The sequence below is a fragment of the Balaenoptera borealis genome, assembly GCF_965194805.1.
Source record: "Balaenoptera borealis genome assembly, contig: HAP1_SCAFFOLD_347, whole genome shotgun sequence".
NCBI lineage: Eukaryota > Metazoa > Chordata > Mammalia > Artiodactyla > Balaenopteridae > Balaenoptera > Balaenoptera borealis.
In genome coordinates, this window is record NW_028123846.1 from 718615 (window position 1) to 744125 (window position 25511).

The following is a 25511-nucleotide window of genomic DNA, read 5'->3' on the forward strand; positions in this document are numbered from 1 at the left end:
GATATACATCCCCCTATAGTGCCTTACAAACAACCTGGAATTTAATGGCAAGGGTCTTAGGCCTTCTCATGGCTGACATATTAATACTTATCAAGTGATTGAGTAGGACTCCTAGTGGTAGAATCTCTGCCTCAAGCACAAGGAGCAGTATTTGCAGCATGAAGTCTCTGGTATATGCACTGGAGTGATGCTTGTGAAAGTCACTGGGGGAGTGTATATGAAAAAGCAGTTTAGCAGATGTAAAAAATAAATCTAACTTTCACACTGTTAAAGATATGATCCAACCACTTTTGATCAAAGTCTCTTTTGAGTCCTATAAATAGATTATGAGAGAAAACTTAGATGAATAAGCCTTTAAAGAGAAGCTTTGACATGTCAGAAGAATCACCAGATCTAATGTTCACCTACCTAGTAACCTATATGTGTTCTGAGAGCCTGCTAATGTGTCAGAACTAGCTTAGTCTCCGATATATTAATAAAGTAGGGAGAGGGAGGCTGGTATATAGTATATCATCTTCCACTGCCATATAATCTGTTCACCATGACTATAAAATGTGGATGATAGCAGGGTTCCTGATGGGCACTGAAGTATACGTAATGATGAAAGAAAAGACAGGTTAACAACAATTTCAATGAGAAAATGTTATTTGAGTATGACTTTATTAATGATATCAAGAAATCACAGAATTTTTAGGGCATGGTTAACTATCTTCTAAGTTGGATGTGCATGTCATTAAAAATTGAAACTCAATTTACTCTTTTATTTTTTTTCTCTGTGTATTTATTATTTTGTGGAATTGACTTGTTGAGACCTCTGCAAATGAGTAAGTATATTCAACAATCTGTTTCTGTGAAGCAACCTGAAAATAAGTCATAGGAACCATGAGTTCTAGGAGAACTATGTCCCTATAATTTATGGCAAGGAATAGCTCCATTTCACCCTAGATTTCATTTGGAGATGTATCTAGTTAAAGCAATAATTATCCTTCTTACTTAACTTCAAAGCTGTTGATACTTCTGCACATACGAATGGCTTTCCCATATGGGAAATTTCAGAGTCTGCCATGGGTCTTGTTTGCACTATTTGTTGACCTTTTCCAAAATGATCAGTTTCTGCTTTGGCTTTTTTTCCCTTTTCAGAATTTTCCTCTTTTTTCTCATTTTTAAAGCAAAATATTGTTTAAATCTAGCAGCCCTATGTCTGATGCTTTGTGTTAATACAGTTCCCCACATATCAATGTTTTCCACATATCAATATTTATGTCAAATTATTTTCTATATGCCCTTTAAGCAAAACCTAGTGCATGTAGTGCTCAGATTTTCTTCACTACTCTTATTTTTCATGGCAGTTTGACATTCATTTTTCATTCTATCAGACTGGGCTACTGCACAGAGGGATTTTAAGGAACATGGCCTAGATATCATTCATAAGGAAGAGGCTATCATACCACTGAAAACACATATAGTTGATGTCACAAGAGATATTATAGTTTCTACTGAAATTTACCTCTTCATTGATATGAACTTTACTTAATGGGGAAATTACTTACTTTTTCTTTTCCCCACTGCTACATTTATCGCTTCCTAGCATAGAGGAGTGTTGTGAAGCAATATGTTTAAAAATACAGTTTCATCATATTACTACACAGACTATGCTAGTAAACATTTCCCAACCTAACACAGTGTCTTATTTCCATTAAAAATATGTTAGCCTTTATTCTCAACAAACCCAGTGCTAAGTAGTTTATGTATTTTTTGTCTTTGACTCTTCACCACAAATCCCAAAAGTACGTATTGCTGTTTTTCCCATATTATAAATAAAAATCCTGAGGCTTAGAGAGATTAAATAATTTGTCCAAAATCACAGAGCTAGGGAATTTGGGGCAAATATTTAAAACTAAGTCACCAGACCTCAGACACCTTGTTCTTAATCATTGTATTACGCTGAGTTCAGAAATTATAACACTATTTTTATTCGATTCTGTCAACTGCTAATAATGAGTACCTAGTAAATATGTGGGTTCACTTCTTTTTAGGTAAAATAAAAGTTTAATTAAACATTTGTATTATCCTCTGTAAATCTCACTACCCTCTCATAGATATAATCCTATCTTTCATTTGCTTTAATGTCTTGTGGAAGACTCCTTTGTCTTTGAAATTCCATTTTTTTAAAAAAAGAAATTTCTACCTGATATTAGTCTTCCTAAGTTTATACTACACAGCGATTTTTTAACAATTAGTATATTATTATTTTTAATTTCATTTAGTTTTCCAGTAATTTCATATATTTTTTCTTATCAGTTTTATTGAGCTATAATTAGCATAAAATAAAATGCACAACAGTAAACTATGCAATGTGTGTGTATACATATATATAAGTATTTCTAGTTGAGTAATTGAACAATTCTATTACTGGCACAAGATGACTAAGTGTTCAATTTAACTTTAGACAATGAAACTACTAAAAATGTTTCCTGGCATATTACTTTTTTAATGGCCTTGCAGCCACACCTGATGCTGTTTTTGTGATAGTATTTCCTTAATGACATTACAAAATCAGATTCATATTTTTCATAGGACTTACAACATTGCATCTTTATTGGACTTGTGTAAATTTAGCATTTTCCATGGTTTTAAATTTGAATGAACGTGCTGTTTTGAAGAGAGAAATTTCTTATATATTTTCAAATAAAAGCAGTAAATGTCTTAGTAGTTAGAGAGGTTGGTACTTACTTAAGCTATATTCTAGGTCAAATATGTAGCAAGCAATAAAAGGATTTAAAAACAAGGTACATGAGAAAAGAATATAAGATGATGTAGAATAGATGGACAATCTTAGATATCATGGTACAGTTCTTAAAGATTAAGAACCAAAATCTTCAACCAAAGATTATAGAAAAGAAAAAATCATGAAGATTAATGAAGGTTTCAAAGTAGTACATAAGGGGGGAAAATGCAAAATTTGGAGAAAGATGGGAGGGAATAGTTAAGCATGCAAATTAATTATATAGACTTATCTAGTCAATATTAATACTATTAATAAAACATGCATTTATGACCTAAGGTTGCAGTTCAATGGAGGGAAAATTATGTATACCAGTAATTTTCCTATAGCCTAACATGAAGCAAATTTTCTAAAATGTAGAAGCTAATATTTCTCCTTTTATTCCTAAGAAGTTTATTATCAAGGATCTCAGAACCTCAGAATGCCTTAAACAATAATAGCTCAGATGATTAAATGTAGCTTTGGATTTTGGATGATTGTACTCCATTTTAATTAGAACCAAGAAATTACAGTAAAGTTTATATTCCTATGGATGATAATAGAAAAAACCCTAACTAAATTCATCTAATATGATCATTGTCTAAAGATAGTAAACTTAATCTTTCAGATTAGGTATTTTGACCTATGTTAACCTATCTTTCAAGCCTGTCACAATGCATTCATTTGTTTATAAAAGCTCTTTTATTTATACTTAGAAAACTTCCACCAGTGCTTCACAATTCATTTATACTATTTTGGAATTATAAGCTGACAATGTGCAGAAACTTCTCCGTGTAACATTATCACATATGCCGTATACTATGGTGTTGATAAGTTACATTCTTTGAATCTGTTTATGAAGTGTGTTAAAACATAAGGGTTATATTTTTATGGTCAACTCAAAAATAAATTTAAAGCTAAAAAATATAGACCATTTACCATAATCTCATTTTACAGTAGGAAACTAAAGTCCTGAGAAATTAAATGTGCAGGAACTTACACAACTAGTTAGATGATGATCAGGGAGCTGAACGCAGATTTTCCTGCCTCCCAGTCCAGGGCTTATGCCACCATGTACCTCCTGTGCATGTGCACAGAATACAGTGTTCTCTGCAGATCGTCTGGATTCCTGGATTCTTTCTCTTTTTCTCTGTCTCCATCCAACCTGGAAAGGCAGAACCAGAGAAGAAGATTTGGAATAAATGTTTCCTGCTGAGACCACAACTATCCTGACTTTCAAAAGAGCTAGCAGTTAGTCAACAGCATGAGAAGGAAGGGGTCACTGAGAAATTGGGAACCATAATCGATATTATTCAAAATACTTAGCTTCCTTTGGCCCCTGGATCAGGGAATGAGTCTTACTGGGAATATGGGTGTATAACTCCTACTCATAGGCTTCTGTCCATAATTTTTATTTCATATAATTAGAAATTAGTCATTTGTATAGAACAACATAGTAAAGTGAATCTGAAATTCAGTGGGATTATTGGTTTTAAGGGGAAGTAACTCCATTCCTCAAATACCAGTACATGTGACTGCAGTCCCTGGGAATTATCAAAATTTACAAATTATGAGTAATAGTGAATGACAAGTACTGACTCTTCAACCATATTAAATAAGTCTTGAGGCATAGATCCTATTCATTTCTCTCAGTACAATTTTCAGAATACAGTAGTTGCTCAAGAAATCTATATATTTACACAAACTGTAAATTTATCCTTTTGTGTTTATTATTTTAAAATTAACCATTAACATTCCAAGAACTTGTGTAATAATAACTGAATTCTTCTTTTTAAAATTTGCTGTCTTCTGTTGTTTCAAGTCTCACAATTAAATTTATCTGATTATTTTTAAAATCCACATATACTTATAGAGACTCCCCAAAGTATTATTCTACCTTTTCCTTCACTTTCCTGCCAAGTACTTACTGTCTAATCCATGGTTTAAAAATTGTTTTTTTTCTATAAAAGAACAGATAGTGAATATTAGGTTTTACAGGCTGTGCATTCTCTGTTACAATAACGCAACTTAGCCACTGTAATGCAAAAACTGCCATAGACAGTATGTAAATAAAGGAGCCTTATTGCGTTCCAACAAAACTTTATTTATGGAATCTAAAACTTGAATTTCTTATAATTTTCACATGCCATGAATATTATTCCTTTTTTGTGTTTTGTTTTTTGTACCAGCCAGGATATAACAATGATTTTCAAATGTTTTTTTATTTTGACCCCACAATGAAAAAGATATTTTACTTTATGACCAAGTGTACATTTATATCCATATATCTAAATAACTATATAGACCTAGATATATATATATATACATATATATATATTTATCTGTATGTATCGGTGTAAGAATATCATCCATATTGTAGTTTGGATAAGTACTTCATTCCTTTTCAGGACTGGATAATATTCCATTGCATCAATATACCACATTGTGTTTATATATTCATCAAGAGATGAATATTTGGATAGCTTCCAGCTTTTGGCTATTATTAATAAAGCTGTTATGAACATTTGTGTACATGTTTTTGTGTGGCTATATGTTTTCAATTCTCTTGGGTGTATACCTAGGTGTGGAATTGTTAGGTCATTTAGCAACCCTATGCATACATTTTTTAGGACCTATCAAACTGTTCAAAAGTGGCTGTTGCATTTAAAATTCCCACCAGCATATATGAGGGTTCTGAGTTCTTCATATTTTAGCAAACATTTGTTATTTCTGACCTTTTGATTAGAGCTATAGTAGTAGGTGTAAAATGGTGCTTGTTGTGGTTTTAATTTACATTGCCCTTATAACTAAAGATATTGAGTGACTTTTCATGTGCCTGTTGTTTATCTTCTTTGGAGAAATGTCTATTCAAATCCTTTGTATATTATCTTTTTATTGTTTTGTTTTAAGAGTACTTTATATACTCTTGATACAAATCCCTTATCAGATATATGACTGGCATATATTTTCTTTCATTTTTGTGGGTTAACTTTATACTTTCTTGAGAGTATAATTTAAAGCACATGTTAAAAATTTTTTTGATGTGGTACAATTTATCTATTTTGTTCTTTTGTTGTTCTGCTTTTGGTTTCATATCTATGAAATCATTGCCTAACTCAAGGTCACAAAGATCTGCATTTACATTTTCTACAAATTGTATAGTTTTAGATCTCACATTTATGTCTTTGATCTGTTTGATATATTTTTGGTAAATGCTGAGAGGTATGGGTCCAAATCCATTCTTTTTGTATGTGGAGATCTGGTTTGCACAGACATTTATTAAATATTCTCTGCTTTCCCTTGAATTGTCTTTATACTGTTGTTAAAAATCAGTTGACTATAAATGTAAGGGTCTACATCTGAAATCTCAATTACATTCCATTAATCTATATGTCTATCTATATGAAAATACCACATCCTATTGATTATTGTGTGTTTGTAGTAATGTTTTAAAATCAGGAAATGTGAATTCTATAACTTTGTTCTTTTTCAAACTTGCTTTGGCTTCTCAGTGGTCCCAAAAATTCCATACGAATTTTAGGAACAGTTTGTCAATTTCAGCAAAAAAGGAAGCTTGGATTTTGATACGGATTGTGTTGAATCTGTAGATAAATTTGGGGATTATTGACATCTTAACAAAACTAAGTCTTCAGGTCCATGAATACAGGATGTTTTTCCATTGACTTAGGTCTTCTTTAGTTTCTTTGAACAATGTTTTATAGTTTTCAATGTATAAACCTTGGATTTCTTTTATTAAATTTATTTCTGAGGCTTTTATTGTTTTTGATTCTATTGTAAATGGAACTGTTTTCTTAATTTCAATTTTGATTGTTTATTGCCAATGTAAGAAATACAGTTGATTTTTGTATCTTGATCTTGTATCCTGCAGCCTTGTTGAATTCTTTTATCAAATAGTTTTTTCCCGTGGATTACTTAGGATTTACTATATACAAGCTCACGCCATCTTTGAATAGAGTGTTTTAATTTCTTCTGTCCTATCAGGTGCCGTTTATTTCTTTTTTTTCTGGCTAATTTCCCTGGCTAGAGCCTTCAGTACAATGTTGAGTAGAAGTGGTAAGAATGGGCATACTTGTCTTGTTCTTGATGTTAGGAGGAAATCCTTAAGTCTTTCATCATTAAATATGATGTTAGCTATGGATTTTTCATAAATGTTTTTGTCAGGTTGAAAAGTTCCCTTCTATTCCTGGCTTTAGTTTTAGTTTATCATGAAAATGTGTTGGATTTTGTCAAATACTTTTTATTTCCATCAAATTGAGATGATCATTTGTTGTTTTTTTCCTTCATTCTATTAATATGGTATATTACATTGATCAATTTTCTTAGGTTGAACCAATCTTGAAACTTTTCTATACTTGAAGCTCTTTTGGTCATGGTGTTCAATTCATTTATACATTGCTGGATCTGTTTTGGTAGTATTTTGATGAAATTTTTTGTTTTTGTTTATTGGTTTTTTCAATTTTGTTATTTTTGTGTGTCTATATTCCTAAGGGATATTGGTCTGTAATTGTAGTTTTGTTACATCTATTGTTTTTCTCTGCTTTTGTTTTTAGGATAACACCAACCTCATAGCAAGACTTTAGAGTGAGCATTTATGCAAATCATGAACTTTAGTTAATACTAATGTATCATTATTGGTTCTTCAGTTATAACAAATGTACCATACTATTACAAGATATTAATGATAGGGAAAACTATGTGGCGTGGGGAAGGTGGAGAGCATATCAGAATTCTCTGTACTATCTGGTTACTTTTTCTATAAATCTAAACTGTTCCAAAAGTAAAGTTTATTAATTAGAAAAAGTCAATTCATCATTGTTGGGAGTACTCCTGAAATTTATATTTTGTTCCACTGATTTACATATCTATGCTTCACCAATATTAACCTATCTTGATTAGTAGCTTTATAGTGACATTGAAATAAACTAGTGTGAGTTCTTAAACTTTCTTCTTTTTCAAAATTGTTCTATCTATCCTAGTTTCTTCACCCTTTGAGAAAAATTGTAGATTCAGCTTGTCAACTTCTGCCAAATAAGCCTGTGGGGTTTTGGGGGGTTTTTGAGAGTTTCAGTTTCAATGAAAATAGGAAAGGTTATATATATATTTTTTTACCAAAGTTATATATACATTATCAGCATGAAGTTTTGAAAAAGTATTGACATTCATTCATTTACAGATGCCACACAAATTTACCTACCTATCTAATAAACAGTATAGATAAAACTCAGAATTTTAGTATATGCGTATTTCTCTTTGCTTGATGCTCACAGTAAATACTTTATGAATGGATAGAGTGGTACAGTTGTTTAATCATTGCTCAACTATATACATTTGTATTTGAAACAGTATGTTATTGAATCCTTTTCAAAAGCAATTGTGACCAGCTGCAACCAATTTGTCTGTTAGTACAATAGAAATAGAAATGAATAAAGTTTTCAACTAGCTAAATTAATGTGCCAAAGTCCGTCCTTAGACACACACACACTCACAGGCATACACAGCTCAAATACAACATGCAGATGTCAAGGATTAAACATGTAGATATTATATGTGATAGTGATTGTTCATACTTCGGAAGTAAAGAAGACCAATTTGCAGTCAAGTAAAAGTTCTCCCTGAATAATCAAAATGCTGATGTGATCTGGTAGCTGAACAACTACTTTATTCCTGTCTTTAAATTTTTATTCTGCTTTTGTGGCATGAAGTATGAATCAGTCATTGGGAAATTTGCATCACTACAGCTTTTTAGTTAGTTTTAATCCCAGTTCTTAATTGACTATATTTCTAACATTGATGCTTATAACAGTTCATATCTATTGGGACCTGACTAGTCAAAACCGGTTCTTAAAGTTTTACCAATGAAGGAATACAAAATTTGGGGTGCATACTCCAAATATTATAAGATAGCAGTTGAAAATAGGAAAGCTAAAAGCTTAGTCAAGGTCATCTCAAAAATCCTTATACTCTGGTGTTCCTTTATAATTGGCAGTTACATGAAATTTTCATTCCCTAAATTATTTCTATGGAGAAATGTATCTTTAAGATACATTTATCTTAAGAATGTATTTGATATGTAAAGTTAAATAGACTGCCAAATAGTTATGAAGTTCCCAGAGAACTAATATAATTTTTGGAGATCTACCAATATTAGGCAGATAAGTCATTCACTTAGGGTATGTCAGGCCATTTTTGAATTCCAAGTAAATAAAAATGGACTAAAAGAAATCATTACACTTCGCCCTTTATATTTAAGTAACTATTATTTATTTGCAAAGATCTTCTTTTACATTTTTTGATAAAAGCTATCAATTTTAAATACGTAATCAGTGTACATTCCAAAATGCATATTAGAAAATGCACGTACACAAGAAAAATAAAACTAAAAATGGATACACAGAAACTTAAAATGTTTTTTCTATTAATTATTATTGAAACGCCCTGCTCATGACTGCTATGTAACTAAACTCTTATTTCTCTTCATACTTGAAATGTTTTCTTTTTCTTTTCTGAGGTCTTCTTATTCCATTTAAATTTTAAATATTTGTAATCAGTGGTTCCCAAGTTCCGTAGGATAAAGTTTGTGCCATTTAACAGAGCATAAAATGCACCCTGTGATCTTACCTTTGCTAGCACTCTAGCCTTATCTCTTTTAATTCACATTAATCTCCAGCAATACCATTTTTATTAGCATTCCCCAAAAGTGAAATACTTAGGTATAAATCTAACAAAACATGTAGAAGATCTATATGAGGGAACTACAAAACTCTTACAAAATCAAAGAACTAAATAAATGGAGAGATAGTCCATGTTCATGGATAGGAAGACTCAATGTTGTCAATATGGCAGTTCTTCCCAACTTGATCTATAGATTCAATGCAACCCGAATCAAAATCTCAGGACCTTTACAGTTGCTATTCCCTCTTCTTAGTACACTCTACCTCCAACCCTTCATCCAACAGGTTTTTCTCAGCTTTCAAGCCTTGGCAATATCATCTGACAAGAGCCATCCCAGATCACCTTATCTAATGTAACCCTAAAACTCACTCTATCACATCATCATTTTCTTTCTGCCATGGCACTCACCAGAATGTCAGCTCCAGGAAAGGGAGGTCATGTGGTTTTACGCGCTAGTGTAGCTCAGAGATTAGCCCAGCGTTTCACATGCACATGCGAATGAGTAAGTTTCTATAACCACTTACCACATTATCATGACTTTCTGAGAAAACCTGCCAGGGCATGGCCATGTTTTATTCATGTGTCAGCTCTCTGGTCAACCTCAGCTCTAACACTTACTAGCTGTGTAAACTCTGGTAAGTCCCTTAACCTCTCTGGGCCTCAGGTTCCCAAACAAATACCTTCTTCAGAGTTCTTATGAGGATTAAATAAAATAATACACGTGGGATACCCAGCATAAGAATTCGGCATACAGTGCACGCTATCAGCTGAAAAGCTATTAGGTTGGGTGTTTTCCAAAGTGTGGCAGCTGTGAACGGTGTGACAACTGTCTTTCGGTGGTACACGGAGCATTAAAAGTATCATCTTGGCAACGTTCTTGTAATTCCTCGGATTAAAACAAGGTCATGTTCTCATGCTCGTATGTCTTTGACATCTACCTCTTCCTGTTCTTCCTCGTTCACAGATCATTTAGGTTCAGAGACGCACACACCACTTAACAGGTGGATTTAACACTGTTTGTAAGGGCCATTCTGCGGCCAGGCCGCCTGGGTGCATCCCCCACCTCCCTCCCTCCCTCTGGCTTTGGGCTAAGTTCTGGAACCTGCCTGTACCTCAGTTTACTCAACTGTAACAAGGGGATAATGACCGCCCCATAGGGTTATCGAGAATATAAAATGAACTTATGACATGTAAAGTGATGCAGAACATAAAAAGCCCGCCAGCCATGTCAGAAACACGTGAAAGAAACGGTCGGGGGGTGGGGGGGCGACGGCTGGTGTGGCAACTATCTCAAAGGTCTCACCAGGGCGACTGGGTCGGCGAGGCAGGACGGGGTCCGTGAGGAGGGCGGCGCTCAGCCGGTGCGCGGCCTGAGGGGCCCGGTCGAAGCCCTCGGGGAAGGCCGACAGCGGCCAGGACTCCGGCCTTCTGCGGCTGAGGCCTCTTTGGGGGTCTCCCTCCCCGCGTCAAGTCACTCTCACTCCTGCTTTGGCGGCCGCGCCTCTCCCCTGAGCTTCTTCACTAGGCGAGCGCTCCCGGAGGCGACGCGCGAAAAGCGCGGGCCAAGCTGAAGCGCGAGACACGGGGGCGGTGCCACGGGGCGGGACGACGTGATGTACGTAGAAGGCGCCGACGCGCACGCAGCACTGCGCAGGCGCGGCGGACCTAGTGGCGGAGCGCGGCGGCTGGGGTGATCAGTATGGCGGCCGAGTGCAAAACGAAGTTGTCCAAGAACCTGCTGCGCATGAAGGTGCGGGGACGCGAGGGATGCGGGTCGGGCGGCGGTAGTACCCGGTCTTCCAGACGTGGTTAGAGCCGAGGCGGCGGGCGTATGGGGGCATTCGAGAGGCCCCGGAGGACCTCCAGCTCTCGCGGTCATTCATTCACTTAGCGCCTGCTCTGCGTTAGGCACTGGGAACCGGATTAGAAATCCGTCGGATTCTCTTTTAAAGCCCGCGGCCGGATAGTAGAGACGCCTAAGCAGGCAATTAGAATGCAGTGTACTAAGTGCAGTGATGCTAGAGTCGCCGGAAGCCCCTGGAACTTGGGCTTCTGAGGAAAGTGGCGTCTAGTAGAGACTGGAGGGTAGGAGGGAGGGTTGGGTGCATAGCGGCATAGACTGTGGGGAAAGCGAGTTCAGAACCCTGAGAGGTAAAACCCCCAAAATCCGTTATTTCCAAGAACTAGAGGTCATTCAGTATGTCTGGAAAGCAAGTAGCAAGAAATGGGCCTGGAAAAGGAGACAGTAATCACAAGATGCAAGGAATTTTAGGCCAGGTTAAGGATTTTTTTCTTTATCTTGTGAGCATTGGGAAGCAGTTGAGCCCCGGGGAAAGTATCATTAGCTGTGCTTTTTACTTTTCACCGTTACTTTAACTGTCCAGTGGAGAATACATTGGTGAAAGAAAGACCCGACAAGGGACCAAACTGCAGTCATAACGACCAGCTAGAAGTGATGATCTGGGTGAGGGGTTTCAGGTGATGGTGGGAATGGAGAGAATTTTAAGAGTTGAGGTGAAAGTGAATTATGTCACCCAACTTGAAAGAAAAGTGATTTTCAGATTTGAAATTGAATCAGTTTAACCAAATAATTTCGGAGTTGTGTGGGGGAAGACAAGGGTGTATGAAATTAATACAGGAATTAAAACAAGAGAAAGACCCAAACCTTAAAACTTAATAGTAGTGGCAAACATGCTATGTGGTAGACATTCAGTGCTTTGCATATTATAACGTGTGAAATCCACGTAATAACCTTTTGAGGTGGGCACGATTATTATCCCTCTCTTACAGCTGAGGCACCTGAAACAAGAAGTAGGTAACTTGCCCAAAGTTACACAGCTAATAAAGAGTATTGGCAGGACTTAAACTCAGTCAGTCTGGCTTCAAAGCCCTTGCTCTTAATTACTATCTGTACTGCTTGTCGCTGAACACCACTCATAGATGCAGACTGTTAGCTGTCATGTTTACAGAATAATGGAATTTCCAGTGAAAGGAAGCAAGGCATGAATAACGTTTTGAAAGACTGGAGAGTAAACGTTGCATGTGCAAGACATGAGTGGAGTTGAGCTAGGGTGTAACTCGGGATGAATAGGGAGAGTGAGGGTGCAGGGTAAATCATAGCATTATTTATCATTTCTAAAGTACTTCTTTCAAGCATATTAGCAAAATTTGAATCTTTACTGAACAGAGTTTTTGTTTTTGCTTATGGTTTGTAACATCATGTAAGCTTCAGAGAAGTGGATTGGCAAAGCAGACACTGAAAAGATTTTAGCAGTTGTTTTAGCTCTTGGAATAAGTCAAGTGAAGATGTGCTGGGTAATTAGGGCTCAGACCAACTATCTGACTCTGGAATTAGGAAGGAAGAAGTTAACTTAAAAAAATTATCCACCCCTACTTGAGTGATTGGGGAAGACACAACTGGACATTGGAAGCAGAGGAAAGAGAAAAAAATTACCCAGGTTCTCTATGTGGGTTAGCAACTTCAGCCATTGATGAGAAAGAACTTACTGGCAGGATAGCAGGAGACACAATATATACAGATAGAGTGGGGTATCCTTTGAGAAGCAATGGAGCAGCTGCATTAGGTTTCCTTATCTAGCGTAGCTGTTCAGCCAGAGCTAACTGTAGAGTAGGAATGAGAGGGCTGAGGATTTAATATTGACTCATTTGTTTTCTAGTGTACTCGACTTCCTCTGTCTTGGTCAGCTACTGGGGGCTGGAGGGTGATCCTGACCAGAAGTAGAAAGTAAAGGAGGTAGGTGGAAGGTCTGTCAGTATGATGGAATGGTTGTAGAGAGGGTACTTACTTGTGATTTTAGCTCTTTTGGACTCTTAAGACAGAAATTAGTGAATTTTTTCTGTAAAGAGACTTTAGTCTTGTGGGCCAAACGGCCACTGTTACAACTACTCAGCTCTTCCATTGTGGCTCAGAACCAAATGAATGTGACCTTGTTCTAGTAAAGCTTTATTCACAACAATATACATCCAGCCTAAGGACTGTACTAGTTTGTGAGACCTGCCCTAGGCCGTCAGTTGTGAGTAAAGTTAAATCACTATCTTTAGAGTATGTTCTTAGATGCTGTAGAGTCAGGAGAATTGGGGAGTTGCTTGATTCATATTCACAGGATGATCTGTCCTTTCCATGTGTACAGAATGTGTGTGTGTGTGTGTTTGTGTATTTTGTATACCATAAATAATATCTACCTGACTAAAATTAGGAGGTAAAAGGGCAGTTGGGCAGGATTGGTGAGTTTCACCACCAAGAGTATAAGTGATGAAATGAGGCATCTAGGTTTAAAGAGAACCATCCAAGAAAGGGAGTCTGGAAAAATAAGACAAGTCTAGACTCACGTTCAGAGAAAATTTATTGAGTTCTTCTCAGGTACCAAGTTATGCCTGAGTACCAGTAATACAAGATGAACAAAAGACATGGTCTACTCTTCATAATCTTAGTCTTTTGGGAGGCGCAGAAAAAGCATAATGAGCCAGTGTTCATAAGGCTGTCTTAGAAGTAGGGAAAGGTATTCTTTTATGGGAACAGACCTGAGAAGAGCTTGGCCAAAAAAGTCAGGGAAGGCCCAAAGGACACATGCTCTGGGCCTTCCCAGAGGAATATTTTGCCAGGCAGAAAATTGAAGCATGATGTTGAGTAGCAGAGGCAGAAGGAGTGGGAAGTACAGGGTATGCATTACAGAAATTGCCAGTTCTTCTTTCCTGTGGTGAGGCTATAGACACAGAGGTGAAAGGATGAGGACCACAAAACACTTCAGATAGATTGCAAACATTTCTTTTATGTTTATTTAAAATAATGATAGATTCACAAGAAGTTGCAAAAAATGTAGAGAGATGCCGTGCCCACTTCACCTCCCTGTCTTATATTGCTAGAGTACAGTGCAAAGCCAGGAAATGGACAGTGGTACAATCCACAGAGCCTGCTCAGATTTCACTGTTTTACCTGCACTCCTTCGTGTGTGGGGGCAGGTGTATGTGAGAGTGTTTATCATGTGTAGATTCATGTAACCATTACCACATTCAGGATACAGAATTGTTCCGTCACCACCAAGTTCCCTTGACCGACCCCTTTGTAGCCACGCCCACTCCCTTCTATCATGCCTAACCTCTGACAACCACGGATCTGTTCCCATTCCTATAATTGTGTTACTTCAAAGATGTTGTAGAAATGTAATCATTACAATGTGTAACCTTTTGAGATTGACTTTTTTCACTCAGCGTAATTCACTTGAGATCCTTCTAGGTTATTGAGTCAATCAGTAGTTCCTTTTTATTGGTGAGTAATATTCTATGCTATGGACGTACCATATACTTAACCATTCACCTCTTGAAGAGTATTTTGGTTCTTTCCAGTTTGGGACTATTGCATATAGAGCTGCTGTGAATATTCTTGTATAACTTTTTGAGTGAATGTAAGTTTTCATTCCCTGGGATAAATGCCCAAGAGGACAGTTGCTGGGTTCTATGGTAAGTGTATGTTTACTTGTGTAAGAAATTGTCAAGCTATTTTCCACAGAGGTTATACCATTTTACTTTCCCTCCAGCAGTGTAGGAGTGATCCAGTTTCTCTACATCATCATCAGAACTTGATGTTATCACTGTATTTTATTTGTGAACATTTTTCAAGTTTTTTCATTTCTTTTTGTAGCCATTGGTAAAGCCCTTATGCCTAAAAATGCTTGTGTTTTTGGAAGTGCTGGAGTAGAGGGGAAAGTAATATGGAGCCTGGATAAGGGAAATAAATGGGGATTAATGGAAACCAGTGGACCCCTAGACCTAACTTCTGGGATGCTCCTGGATGTTTTCTGAATTTATTTTTTCCCGTATTGATACTTTATCATTTTGCTGCAGTTAACTTCTTGGTTTGTTCATCTGTCTCCTGAGGAAATATAGCTATTGTTTGTGCTAGGAAGAGACTAACAGCAGGACTGGCCTGTTTTGAGTTGAGTTTCTGCAGATTTTAGAGTAAAGGGCAGCCATAGAGTTGAGCGTTTCAGAGGATAGATGTAAGTGAAGAGCAGCGGGGTTACAGATACAGCTTTGCTGCCATCTGTGTTCACAGAGCCCTTACAATGCATCATTCGTCGTGCTGGTACTGACGGAGATGATCCAAACACAGTCCCTGCCCTGAAGGTCTTCAGAAAAAACAGATACTCAAGAAATTAAAATGTCCTGAGACTAGTTGAAGCTGCCATGGGAAGCTTCTAGGAAAGAGATGCTGATTTCGCCTGCAGCTGTCAGGGACAATTTTACAGAGTTGGAGTAGCTTTACCTATGTCAGAAGGGCTAGAAGTTGGCCAGGTGGAAGGACTTGAGAAGGGCATTACGAATCCAGGTCAGCAGGTGCGAAGGCCGATGGGCTTCCCAGGTCAGAGAGACATTCAGATAGTACTGAGCATCCTCTCCTTTGTGCCCCCCTCACTTTCTGTCTCAAGCTGCCTGTCCTGCTCTGTGGATCAGTCTTTTGTCTTAGCCCTTGCTCACTGGCTATTATGTAAAACTGAAATATTTAACGTGATACTTACTGAATACAGTGGGGGTTTTTTGCCTGTTTCATTAAATCAGAAAAACTAAAATGTGGTAAAGCTCTTTTAAAGTCTTCTAAAGGAAGTACACATGTTGCTTTTTCTGTGCTCTCGCAGGCTCCCTCCTGAAGTGATGTCATCAAGGGCAGGGCTAAGCTGCTTGGTCACCCCACCCCCACCCACGAGACGGGATTCCCAGAGAAATGAGGGAGGGCAGGTTGAGTTTTCCTCAACTGGAAGTTGGGAAAAATAGTTGCTGACACTGATTTTGTTTCGTTTTGACAGTTCATGCAAAGGGGACTGGACTCAGAAACCAAGAAACAACTAGAAGAGGAAGAAAAGAAAATCATTAGTGAAGAGCACTGGTACTTGGATTTGCCCGAGCTTAAAGAGAAAGAGTAGGTTTTTTATGAGACTTTGGACATTCAAAGGGAAATCCCTTTAAATGCGATTGATCATTGCATGACATAAAACCCATGAAATAGTATCTATTCAGTTTCTTGAACTAGCCTTGCAAATTTTTTTTTAATTATTAAGTCTATAAGAGTTCTAGTTTGATTTATACATTTTTATTGGTCCTCGGCCGTCATTTATAACAAACATCATTCTTTTTTTTACATTGAATAAAGGAATCCAGCCTGTATGTCTCTGGTAATAACTGGAGACCTTTTATGAGAATCAGTAACGTGCTCTGTATCATATTAAGTTCTGAACATTAGATGTGTTCTTCAAGCCTCTCCAGTTTTGTTTCAGTAACAGAGTTCTCCATTAGGCTGAGCTTTGTAAAGGCAGGTCAAGAATGTTTTGTTTATTTTCTTTTTTTTAAATTTTTGCTCTTAATACCAGTCATCTTAGCTAAGATGAATTGAGTCTATAGTGTGTTCTAGGAACTGGGCTAAGCACTTTACATCTCTTAATTATTTAATCCTCATAGCAAACTTGAGAGCTGGCTACTATCCTTCCATCCATTTTATAGTTGATGAAACTGAAGCTTAAGGGAGGGTAACTAGGCCAGGGTCACCAGCTAGTCGTTACTGAAGCTGGATAACACACTAGATCATTTCTCTTCCACCTCTAAGCTTGGTTGATGCATGATAAATTTTGAATGAAGGAGTGACGGGTCACATCATCAATTAATTCTTCTGAATTCTTCTGGAAGCTATTTATCATTTCTCCTTGATGCTTTTCTTACCTTGGTAACCTCTGTGGTATGGCAGTTTTATTTAAATTTTGTCAAATGACTGAAGATGCTGCTTATTGTCTCCAGGCCCATTTATGTCTTTCCTTTCCATACCTTATAATTTATTTTTTTCTTTTTAACACATTGTTTTTCATGGTTCATTTGGCAGACTTTTTCTGAATCTTTTCTGGAAGGTTAGACATCCTTCTCTAAAGGTAGAAAGTACGTCCCACCAGGAGGAATGGAAGGAAGGTACTTTGTTTTCTCTGCTTGCTTCTCAACTTGCTTTTCTCTTGCTTCTCAGAGGAAGCAAGATGTTAGTGAGGAGGGAGAAGATGATGCTGAAGATGGTATGGATTTGGGAGCAGGGGTTGGTAGGAAGGGACCATTACTGGTAAGGAGCTATAATTTAATTTTATGCCTTGGCTAAACTTGCTCAAAGTTTTGCCACATGTTTTGTTACTTACTTTTATTGAAAAGCAAGACAGTTTGTATCCTGTTTTCAGTATTGTTTTTTTTTCCCCCAGCACAGCATATTAGTCCCAGAAAAATGACCTCTAGATTCCTTTCCTAGGGAGGTAGGTGTCTCAGTCTGTTCAGGTACTATAACAAAATACCACAGACTGGGAAGCTCATGAACAACAGAAATTTATTTCTCACAGTTCTGGAGGCTGGAATTTTAAGATCAAGATATCAGCATGGTCATGTTTTGATGATGGCCCTCTTCCTGGTTCATAGCAAGCGCCTTCTTGCTGTGTCCTCACCTGGTGGAAGTGGCTAGGGATCTCTGTGGGGTCTCTTTCCTAAGGCCCTAAACCCCTTCATGAAACCCCACACTCATGACTTAGGCACTTTCCAAAGGCCTCACCTCCTAGTACCATCATCTTTGAGGGTTAGGATTTTAACATACGAATTTGGGGGTGGGGGGGACACAAACATTCAGGCCATAGCAGTAAATAATAACCTTTTGCCCTCATTCAGTGTCCTATTTATGTATAGGAACGAATTATCAGTTTAGGATGTTGGCAGGAAGAGATGACACTGTCAAATTGGGTAATTTGAGGAGCGTATAACAGAGACCACCAAAGTGTGAGCAGGTGTAGGGAAGCCGCTGTGGACAGTGCAGCACCTTGGTGGCTTGTATAGTAGAAATAATTCCCACTCCAGGCCTGGAGGATCAAGGGGAGGGAATGGTTACTGAATCTAAAGGCAGGCTGTGTGGAGAGAGCATCTTACAAGAGCTGCTACCTTTACTTGAGGGCACGGCCAGCCCAAGTAATCCCATAGGAAGGGAGCCAGCCGTTCCAGACAGCAAAGGAGCCCTTCCATGTATTACATTCAGATCAGCCTCCCAAGGCATTGATGGTGGGGAGAGTGGGGAGTAGATCTGGAGGGGTCAATGGATGGTATGTCCCTGGGGTGTGTGTGTTTTAACACCCCAAATAAGGAGACAGTAGAATGGATTGGTTAATTAAGTGCATGGGCTCTGGAGACAGGCAGACCTGGGTTTGCTGCCCACCTATGCTACTTGCTTACTTGGGATCTTGGACAAGTTATTGAACCTGTCTTCTGTCATTTGTATATTGGGTGTGATAACAGTATCTGTCACTTACATTAGGAGAAGTAAATGAGATAATGTATGTGAAGCAGTGACCACAGTGCGCGGCATAAAGCACAAGAAATATTAGCAGTATATGTGTTTCCTTATACTTGAATATTATGAAATTCACCCACTCTTTTTGCTCATTTGTGTCTGTGAATCTTTACTTGGTATTGTCATCTGAGTTATTCCAGAGGGTTACTGCTATCTGTGACACTGGAGAGTCCATGGTGTATATGCTCTGGGAGTCTAGAGGTTGCCATTCAGCTGCACTGGGCTATAAGTCAGTGACTGTGAGGGCCGTTCAGTGTTCATACCTCCCCTTATAGGACACCCCTAGCCAGTGACCAGGATATGTAGGGGGCTGAGGATCTGGCTTCTTTGTCTCAGCTTGGAACAACTGCAGGGCTTCCTAGAGTTCCTGGTAGGGGGTGAGGTCTTGGCATAGCCACGTTGCAAGTTAGCTTCTCCCTCAGCCCAGCCTTGCGGTCTTCATTTCCATAGAGGGGCATCTGCCACGCAGCACTCACCAGTAAAACTTCTGCACGTAGCTCTGTCTCAGAGTCTGTTTCCAGGGAACCTGACATAAAATACTTGGTGTAAATTTCTAGGAATAGAATTTACCAGATCCAAGATTTTGCTGTGTTGTGGCTATATGGTTTTTCTGCAAAGGATGTGCCCTGGTAGAGAGGATGTGAGTATAGCCATTTTAATTACTCCTTTGCCATAAGATGTTGTTTAAAAAGTATTTTTGCCTCCTGTGCTTCTCGTGCTTGTGCATTGTGGCCTGGTGAACTTCAAGAACTGTGAGGTCTGAGATTGACCCTACTTAACAAACTGACAAGTTAGCCTGCCACAGTTTCATGGATACTGGTGGAAGGTACGAGATTCCTGAGTCAGAGACAGAGGACTTTATTACTCACAGTACAGCAGGCAGCATGAGCATCACATTGGCATCATTTCCCCTAATCCCAGGGAGGAGGATGTGGCACCCACAGTAGGTTTGCATCACAGCAAAGTCCTGAGCTTAGGGAAACCTGAGTCTTTGATACTAGACTGCAGACAGACTTGCCCTTGGCTCCAAGGGAGGCCTTATCTTTATTATACTGGGCATTAAGCAAGTCTGCGCTTTGCTCCAGAGGAAGAATGAAGGCAAAGCTCTGCCTTTCAAAGCTGTTCACTGTGCATATATCCTTAAAAAGATACTTCGGAACAAAAGGGCATTTAGCGCCTCACTCACAAGGTGTGCTAAAATAAGAGCGACCCATAGAGAATTGTTTCTCAGCAGTGAGTTTTTGCCCTGTTTTGCCGTGCATATTATTTGTGGCTTTAGGCAAGTTTGTTTATTTTTTTCTGAGCAGTAGTTTCTCATCTGCAAAAATAGATGAATATTTCCCTTATTTGCTAACTGAATTAGTGTCGCTCATCATTGAAACTATGCTGTAGATAACAAAGCACTTATGCTCCTTTTTATATTAATGTTACAGTTCTTGGGCCAATAGAAACCCATGGGAAAACCCTCTGAGGGGCCAGTGGCCCTACTATGAATCCTTTCCTGGCCTTTGGGTCCACCTCTTGACTTAAGTGGATGCTTAAATGCATATGTATGGTGCTTCCCTGAGGGAGATGATTTACTGGGGACATTGGTGATGTTTTATCACCTGTACTTTACAAGAAACAAGATTGGCCAGTTGAAAGGGAATCCCTAGTTTATGGAAGAGGCTGAATAAAAAATTCAGGAGAACATGTGCCTAAATTCATTGGTTACAGTCGGAGGCCTGGTTTGGTACCAGTTGCTCCACTGTGGCCAGGAGTGGAATAACCTTCTTCATGTTTATCCATTGTATAAGTCTGTTATTTATTATCTGGCCCCCCTCTAGAATATACCCTCCATGAGAGCAGAGCCTCTCAGTAATGGCTGTCTCCCCAGCTCTAGAACAGTACCTGGCACACAGTTTGGTTTAACAAGTGTTTGCGGAGTGAGTGAATGAATGAGCGTATCTTGACAAGAAGCAGGGCAAGATTGCTTGACAAGGAACAATCTGCCATAAAGGCTAAGTATTTGCTTTCCTGGCTTGCTTTATGGTTGATTGCCGGGCTGTAGTCGGATATGCTTACCTGGAATTGGGGTCATAAACTGGTGACTCACGGGAGAATCCCTTTTGGAGACTGAAACATTCACACTTGCATCACATTTCCAGGGCAACAGTGCCTCCTGGATGCCCTCTCAGCAGCAGTGTCATTTTTACCAGGGTGGTTTTGTAGCATGAGTGTGGTTTGGAGTCAACCACCTAGCTACCCTGTTTCTGCCCATTCTCCAGTTCTGCTCATCCAGCTCTCCCATTGATTCTGTGAGATACCAGTATCCTTATAATAAATTACTTCTCTGCTGAAGTCATCCAGGGCCAGTTGTTATTTATAGCGAAGAGCTCCAAGTGAAACACTCTTTTAAAGCCACCTAGGACACTAATTTCTGCAGATTTAATAAAAACTTGGTGGGGGGTATAAATGTCAAGGAACCTTTGCTTCACTTTTGGAAAACTCAGGTGCCCTGCTGCTCTTGCCTCCTAATGCTTTTGTTGACCAAATTAATCAGTTTTTGTTTCTAATCCTAGGTTAGTAATATTACTGTATTTTTACTTGATTCCGCTGAGAACCATAAGATCTATTTTTCATTGGAAATCTTGACTTTTATTTGCTGTGCTTTGTTATAAGTAGTCATGGTATTAATACAGGTTTATTTTCTCGTCTAGGAGTTTCATAATAGAAGAGCAGAGTTTCTTGTTATGTGAAGATCTTCTCTATGGAAGAATGTCATTCAGAGGATTTAATCCTGAGGTTGAGGTATTAAATATAATTGCTTCACATTTAAGATTTTTGCAATTGAATTCTTTCTGCTAATAATTGGGTTTAGGTTTTTCTCCACCAGATACCATTTCTCCTCATTATATAGAAAATAACAAGCTTGAAATATTGCCATAGCTATTTAAAGAAATTATAGGCATTGCAGTCTAGTCTTATGATAGAATTGAGTAGATAATTTAATATAGCAGTGTACAGTCCTGGACAGTGCCACTGTTAAGTGTTAGAATTTTACCTCAGTTCTTTTGCAGGAATGTCAGGATTTTATTCATATGATGCTATTACAAAAAATTATTTTCTGGCATCTATAAATGTATCTTTTCTAGTGGAAAAAATGTTACTTAAAATTTGAGTAATTTGACTTTTTAATGGACAGGTTTTAATCCAAGCTTGTAAATAGATTTTTAAATGAATCTTTGGAAAGTTTGTCTGGAAACGAAATATTCAGCTTATAACTGAGATGTTCATTTTAATTTTCCTGCCTCGGGTTTGTAGAGAAGCACAAACCTTCGTTTAACAAGTAATTATTAGAACTCTGGCTTATATATTGAAAGCCATCCTGTCAGGTACTTGACCAACCACATGGAGGTTTGTGGTATAAAGCTTTCGTTTTGTAACTGTCACTTGAAGCCACGGTTTCTTAGCCCTGGCACTCTTGACGTTTGGGGCCAGGTTATTCTTTATGGTGGGGGCTTTCCTGTGCACTGTAGGATGTTGAGCAGCGTCCCTAGCTTCTGCCCTCTATCCACTAGATACATATATACACCCCAGCTGTGGGCCCCCAAAATGTGTCCAGACATTGCCAGAGGTCCCTTGGCAAGCAAAATCATAACCTGGTTGAAAACCAGTTCTCTCAGGATGCTTATAGGAACCACAGTTAACCAAACTAAATGCCAGGGTTTATTTAAAGATTGTAGGTTGATTTTCTTTTTTTTCCTTTTTTGAGGGGATATGATCATTAAGGTGTTAATTTTACTTTACACAGAATCAACACAAAGTGTTCGTTTTTAATATATTTCCTTGTTTGGGCCTGCTTAAAGCTTTAGATTAGGAAGACAAAGAGGACAATGGGGTAAAAGGGAAAAAAAGATAGCAAAGATTATGAATGGATGATACCCAGAGACTAGGGTATTGGGCGGGCAAGGACTCCAAAGTATGTCTGATACAGTGGGAAAAGGAGTTGATCTGGCCCTCCAGATTTGATGTGGGAAGTTATTAGAAAATGACTTTCATTACTGGCACTCTGTAACACTGAATATATTCTCTCTGGGAAAAGGTTTTGAACTGTTTGGCTTCCAGATCTGAGCTGTCATAAATTGTGAGAAAAGTTCAAGGTACCTGGTTATAAAAAGAATGATACCAACTTGAGAGTACTTACTTTATTATAAGCAGGGTAAACTTAGAACACATTTTTTAATATCTATGTGTTTCTAGTGATAAAGAAGGTAGTGTACTTTTTTTTTTTTAAGTCTGTCAGAGGATAACTATCAAGAAAAGGTTAACGTGAGAAAAAGAAATGAAGGAGAGACCCATGACACGTGGACATCATGTGGCAGTCAGTGCGTTATCCGCCCGCGTGTTCAGGGGTGAGGAAGGTCTCCCAGTTCTACCAGAGCCAGCCTTCCAGTTCTTCCAGCAGTTTGCTGCTCCCCTTCCCCAACCACCACCAAAAACTGCATTTAAAATTACTCTTGACTGTAGTGTTTCTCCCATTTGGCCCAAAGTTGGGAAGTTCAAAGGGTATCTGAAAGTTTACTTCTTCTTTCCCCCAATCACTAGAGTGTGTCAGCACTGTGCCTGCTTTAGATACAAGTAACTAATAAATTTATGATCTAAAATACATTTAAACTCATTAACAGCAAGTCTAATCTAGTGGAGCTTTGTCTTATTATTTTTTTTAATTCAGAGCTGGCTTCTATTAGCATATTGTAGAATAAAGTATTATAGAGAATCCCTTATAAATTTTGGTTAGTCGTGTAGATTCTGTGGCTTCTGTGTCTCTGCCTTCAAATACGTTTGACACCAGTTCGTTTAACAAGCTTTTTCCAGCCCTGCTAGTCCCCATTGTTGTATTTTTCAGAAATTAATGCTTCAGATGAATGCTAAGAACAAAGCAGAAGAAGTTGAAGAGGAAACAGTGGAGCTCGATGTGTCAGATGAAGAAATGGCTAGAAGGTAACTGTTACCTTGGACCAGCTTTATAATCTGAGCCCAGCATTCACTGGCTCTCACATGTGCACTCGTTCCACACGGTGACTGGTCTGCCATACCTTTGAAGGGAATACCCCAGCAGGAGGTCATCTTGGCTTAGTTATCTTCTAACATGGCCTGGGGCGGATTTATACCTGTCAAAGGCTGGCAAATTGAGGGCTTATTTCTAGTGCTGCTTCTAATACATATTCTAAAATATACATCTCAATTTATTTAGGATAATGCAAAACCAAAAAAAAAAAAACAGTGAAGAATTTAATCGTTCATAGAGAAGTTCATAAATTTTAAATCAGATGGTTTCTTTTCATCAAAGTTTTGATTTTTCTTATTCTTTGTTGCGTATTTGGTTTGATATTCTTGACAAGTCTTGATTCCTACCTTTTTTATTTGAAACTAAACTTGTTCTGTATATCATCTTAACAGATATGAGACCTTGGTGGGGACAATTGGGAAAAAGTTTGCCAAAAAAAGAGACCGTGCCAATTATGAAGAAGATGAAAATGGAGACATAAAACCAATTAAAACAAGGAAGATGTTCTTAAAGCCCCAAGATTAAAACGGATGCCTTAACATGTGGCTCAGGGTTGCCTTGTGAGAATTAGCACATTTTGGAACTCATTCTTTTGGTTCCTCTATAGTTATTAATGCTGTAATGTTTATTTGTAAAGACATGTATAATTTTGGAAACATGCTGTTTTTGGAACAGATGTGTGATGGATGTTATACATCCTTTGCTTAATGGTATTCATCAAGAGTGGATTTTTAACCCTTGATCTTCAACCATACATAGGTACGTGGTTGCTTCCTAAAGAATATTTTATCTCAGATTTTTTTTAATATAGTTCTCCAGTCACTGACCTTGAATTGACTCATGTAAACTAATACCAGTGTTTAAATTGCCCATATGTTTATAATCATGTCAAGTCAATTCATACATATATTTCGGAATCAAACGTCATGAGAATTTGTTATATGTAAATTCATCAAGAACAAACATGCCTCTCCAGGCTGAAGTATTTCCATGCTACCAAGTCAATGTCAGTGTGTGGAATTATGTTTTTTTGTTTAAAGCCTTTAATTAATTAAGGAAAAAAATTGTTCTGTAATAAATACCTGTTTTCATGTACTTTTCTTTCTCTTATACTTTCAAATAATAATTTTAGTCTAATTCAGTATTGGAGCTGTTGTCCAATTAGTAACTTCTAAAAAACAGCCATTAATTTAGAATATGGTGATGTATTAGGTTGAACCATAAGAAATTGCCTTTTATGGGTCAAAAACAATTATCGATTTTTGATAGTTCAGCCCAGTAGAATTTACCACCAAGCAGACCATCTCCTAATCTGAACCTTATTCTAAGTAGTAAATACAGAAGCCCATGGAATTAAGTGTGTAAGTGTGTCTGTCCATCTGGAGATATGTACCTAGGACATCTAGGAAATACTGATTTCATCTAATTATGTTCCCAGCAATTAAATGAGGTGCATTTCTCCTCTTTCTCTGAATCTCCTTAGATTCAGATTACTCTGTGACCTCAGTTCTCTGGTGAGTTATGAAAAGGTTGTGACTTTGAAGTTAATCTGACTCTAATTCATTGTGAAGGTGAGGACAGTGCACCTTCTGGCTCCCTACATCCTGGGGCAGAAGCTCGAAGTTTTTCACAGT

At 37.9% G+C, this 25511-nt stretch overlaps 1 protein-coding gene and 1 long non-coding RNA gene across 4 annotated transcripts in view; one reads left to right on the forward strand and one right to left on the reverse strand.

The window, feature by feature from the left end:
* LOC309621361 overlaps positions 1 to 11040 on the reverse strand; it is a 31842-nt gene extending 20802 nt beyond the window's left edge. Inside the window, exons 1-2 of one of the 2 annotated variants that reach the window (XR_014239967.1) lie at positions 10761 to 11040; positions 3765 to 3929 (exon numbers count right to left, since the gene is read on the reverse strand). This is a non-coding gene — a long non-coding RNA (uncharacterized lncRNA). Of the gene's footprint in view, positions 1 to 3764; positions 4245 to 10760 lie in introns of those variants that run through there. The other variant, XR_014239968.1, reaches the window with a different exon arrangement.
* A 77-nt stretch (positions 11041 to 11117) lies between these two features.
* Positions 11118 to 25021, forward strand: LOC309621360 (M-phase phosphoprotein 6-like). Of its 2 annotated transcripts, XM_082408879.1 has the most exons (6): positions 11118 to 11207; positions 13135 to 13211; positions 16279 to 16391; positions 21527 to 21617; positions 23716 to 23810; positions 24270 to 25021. In XM_082408879.1, exons 3-6 carry the CDS (start codon positions 16282 to 16284, stop codon positions 24400 to 24402), a joined length of 429 nt encoding a protein of 142 aa, XP_082265005.1. In that variant the 5' UTR covers positions 11118 to 11207; positions 13135 to 13211; positions 16279 to 16281; the 3' UTR covers positions 24403 to 25021. The 2 variants fall into 2 exon arrangements, with proteins under 2 accessions (XP_082265005.1, XP_082265004.1); XM_082408878.1 differs by lacking the exon at positions 13135 to 13211 and having other exon boundaries at positions 11139 to 11207.
* The last annotated feature ends 490 nt before the right edge of the window (positions 25022 to 25511 follow it).

Coding starts and splice junctions, on each gene's coding strand:
- LOC309621360 (XM_082408878.1), top strand. CDS start 11,157: ATGGCGGCCGAGTGCAAAACGAAGTTGTCCAAGAACCTGCTGCGCATG. Junction 11,208..16,278: donor AGAACCTGCTGCGCATGAAG/GTGCGGGGACGC, acceptor TCGTTTTGACAG/TTCATGCAAAGGGGACTGGA. Junction 21,618..23,715: donor GATTTAATCCTGAGGTTGAG/GTATTAAATATA, acceptor TGTATTTTTCAG/AAATTAATGCTTCAGATGAA.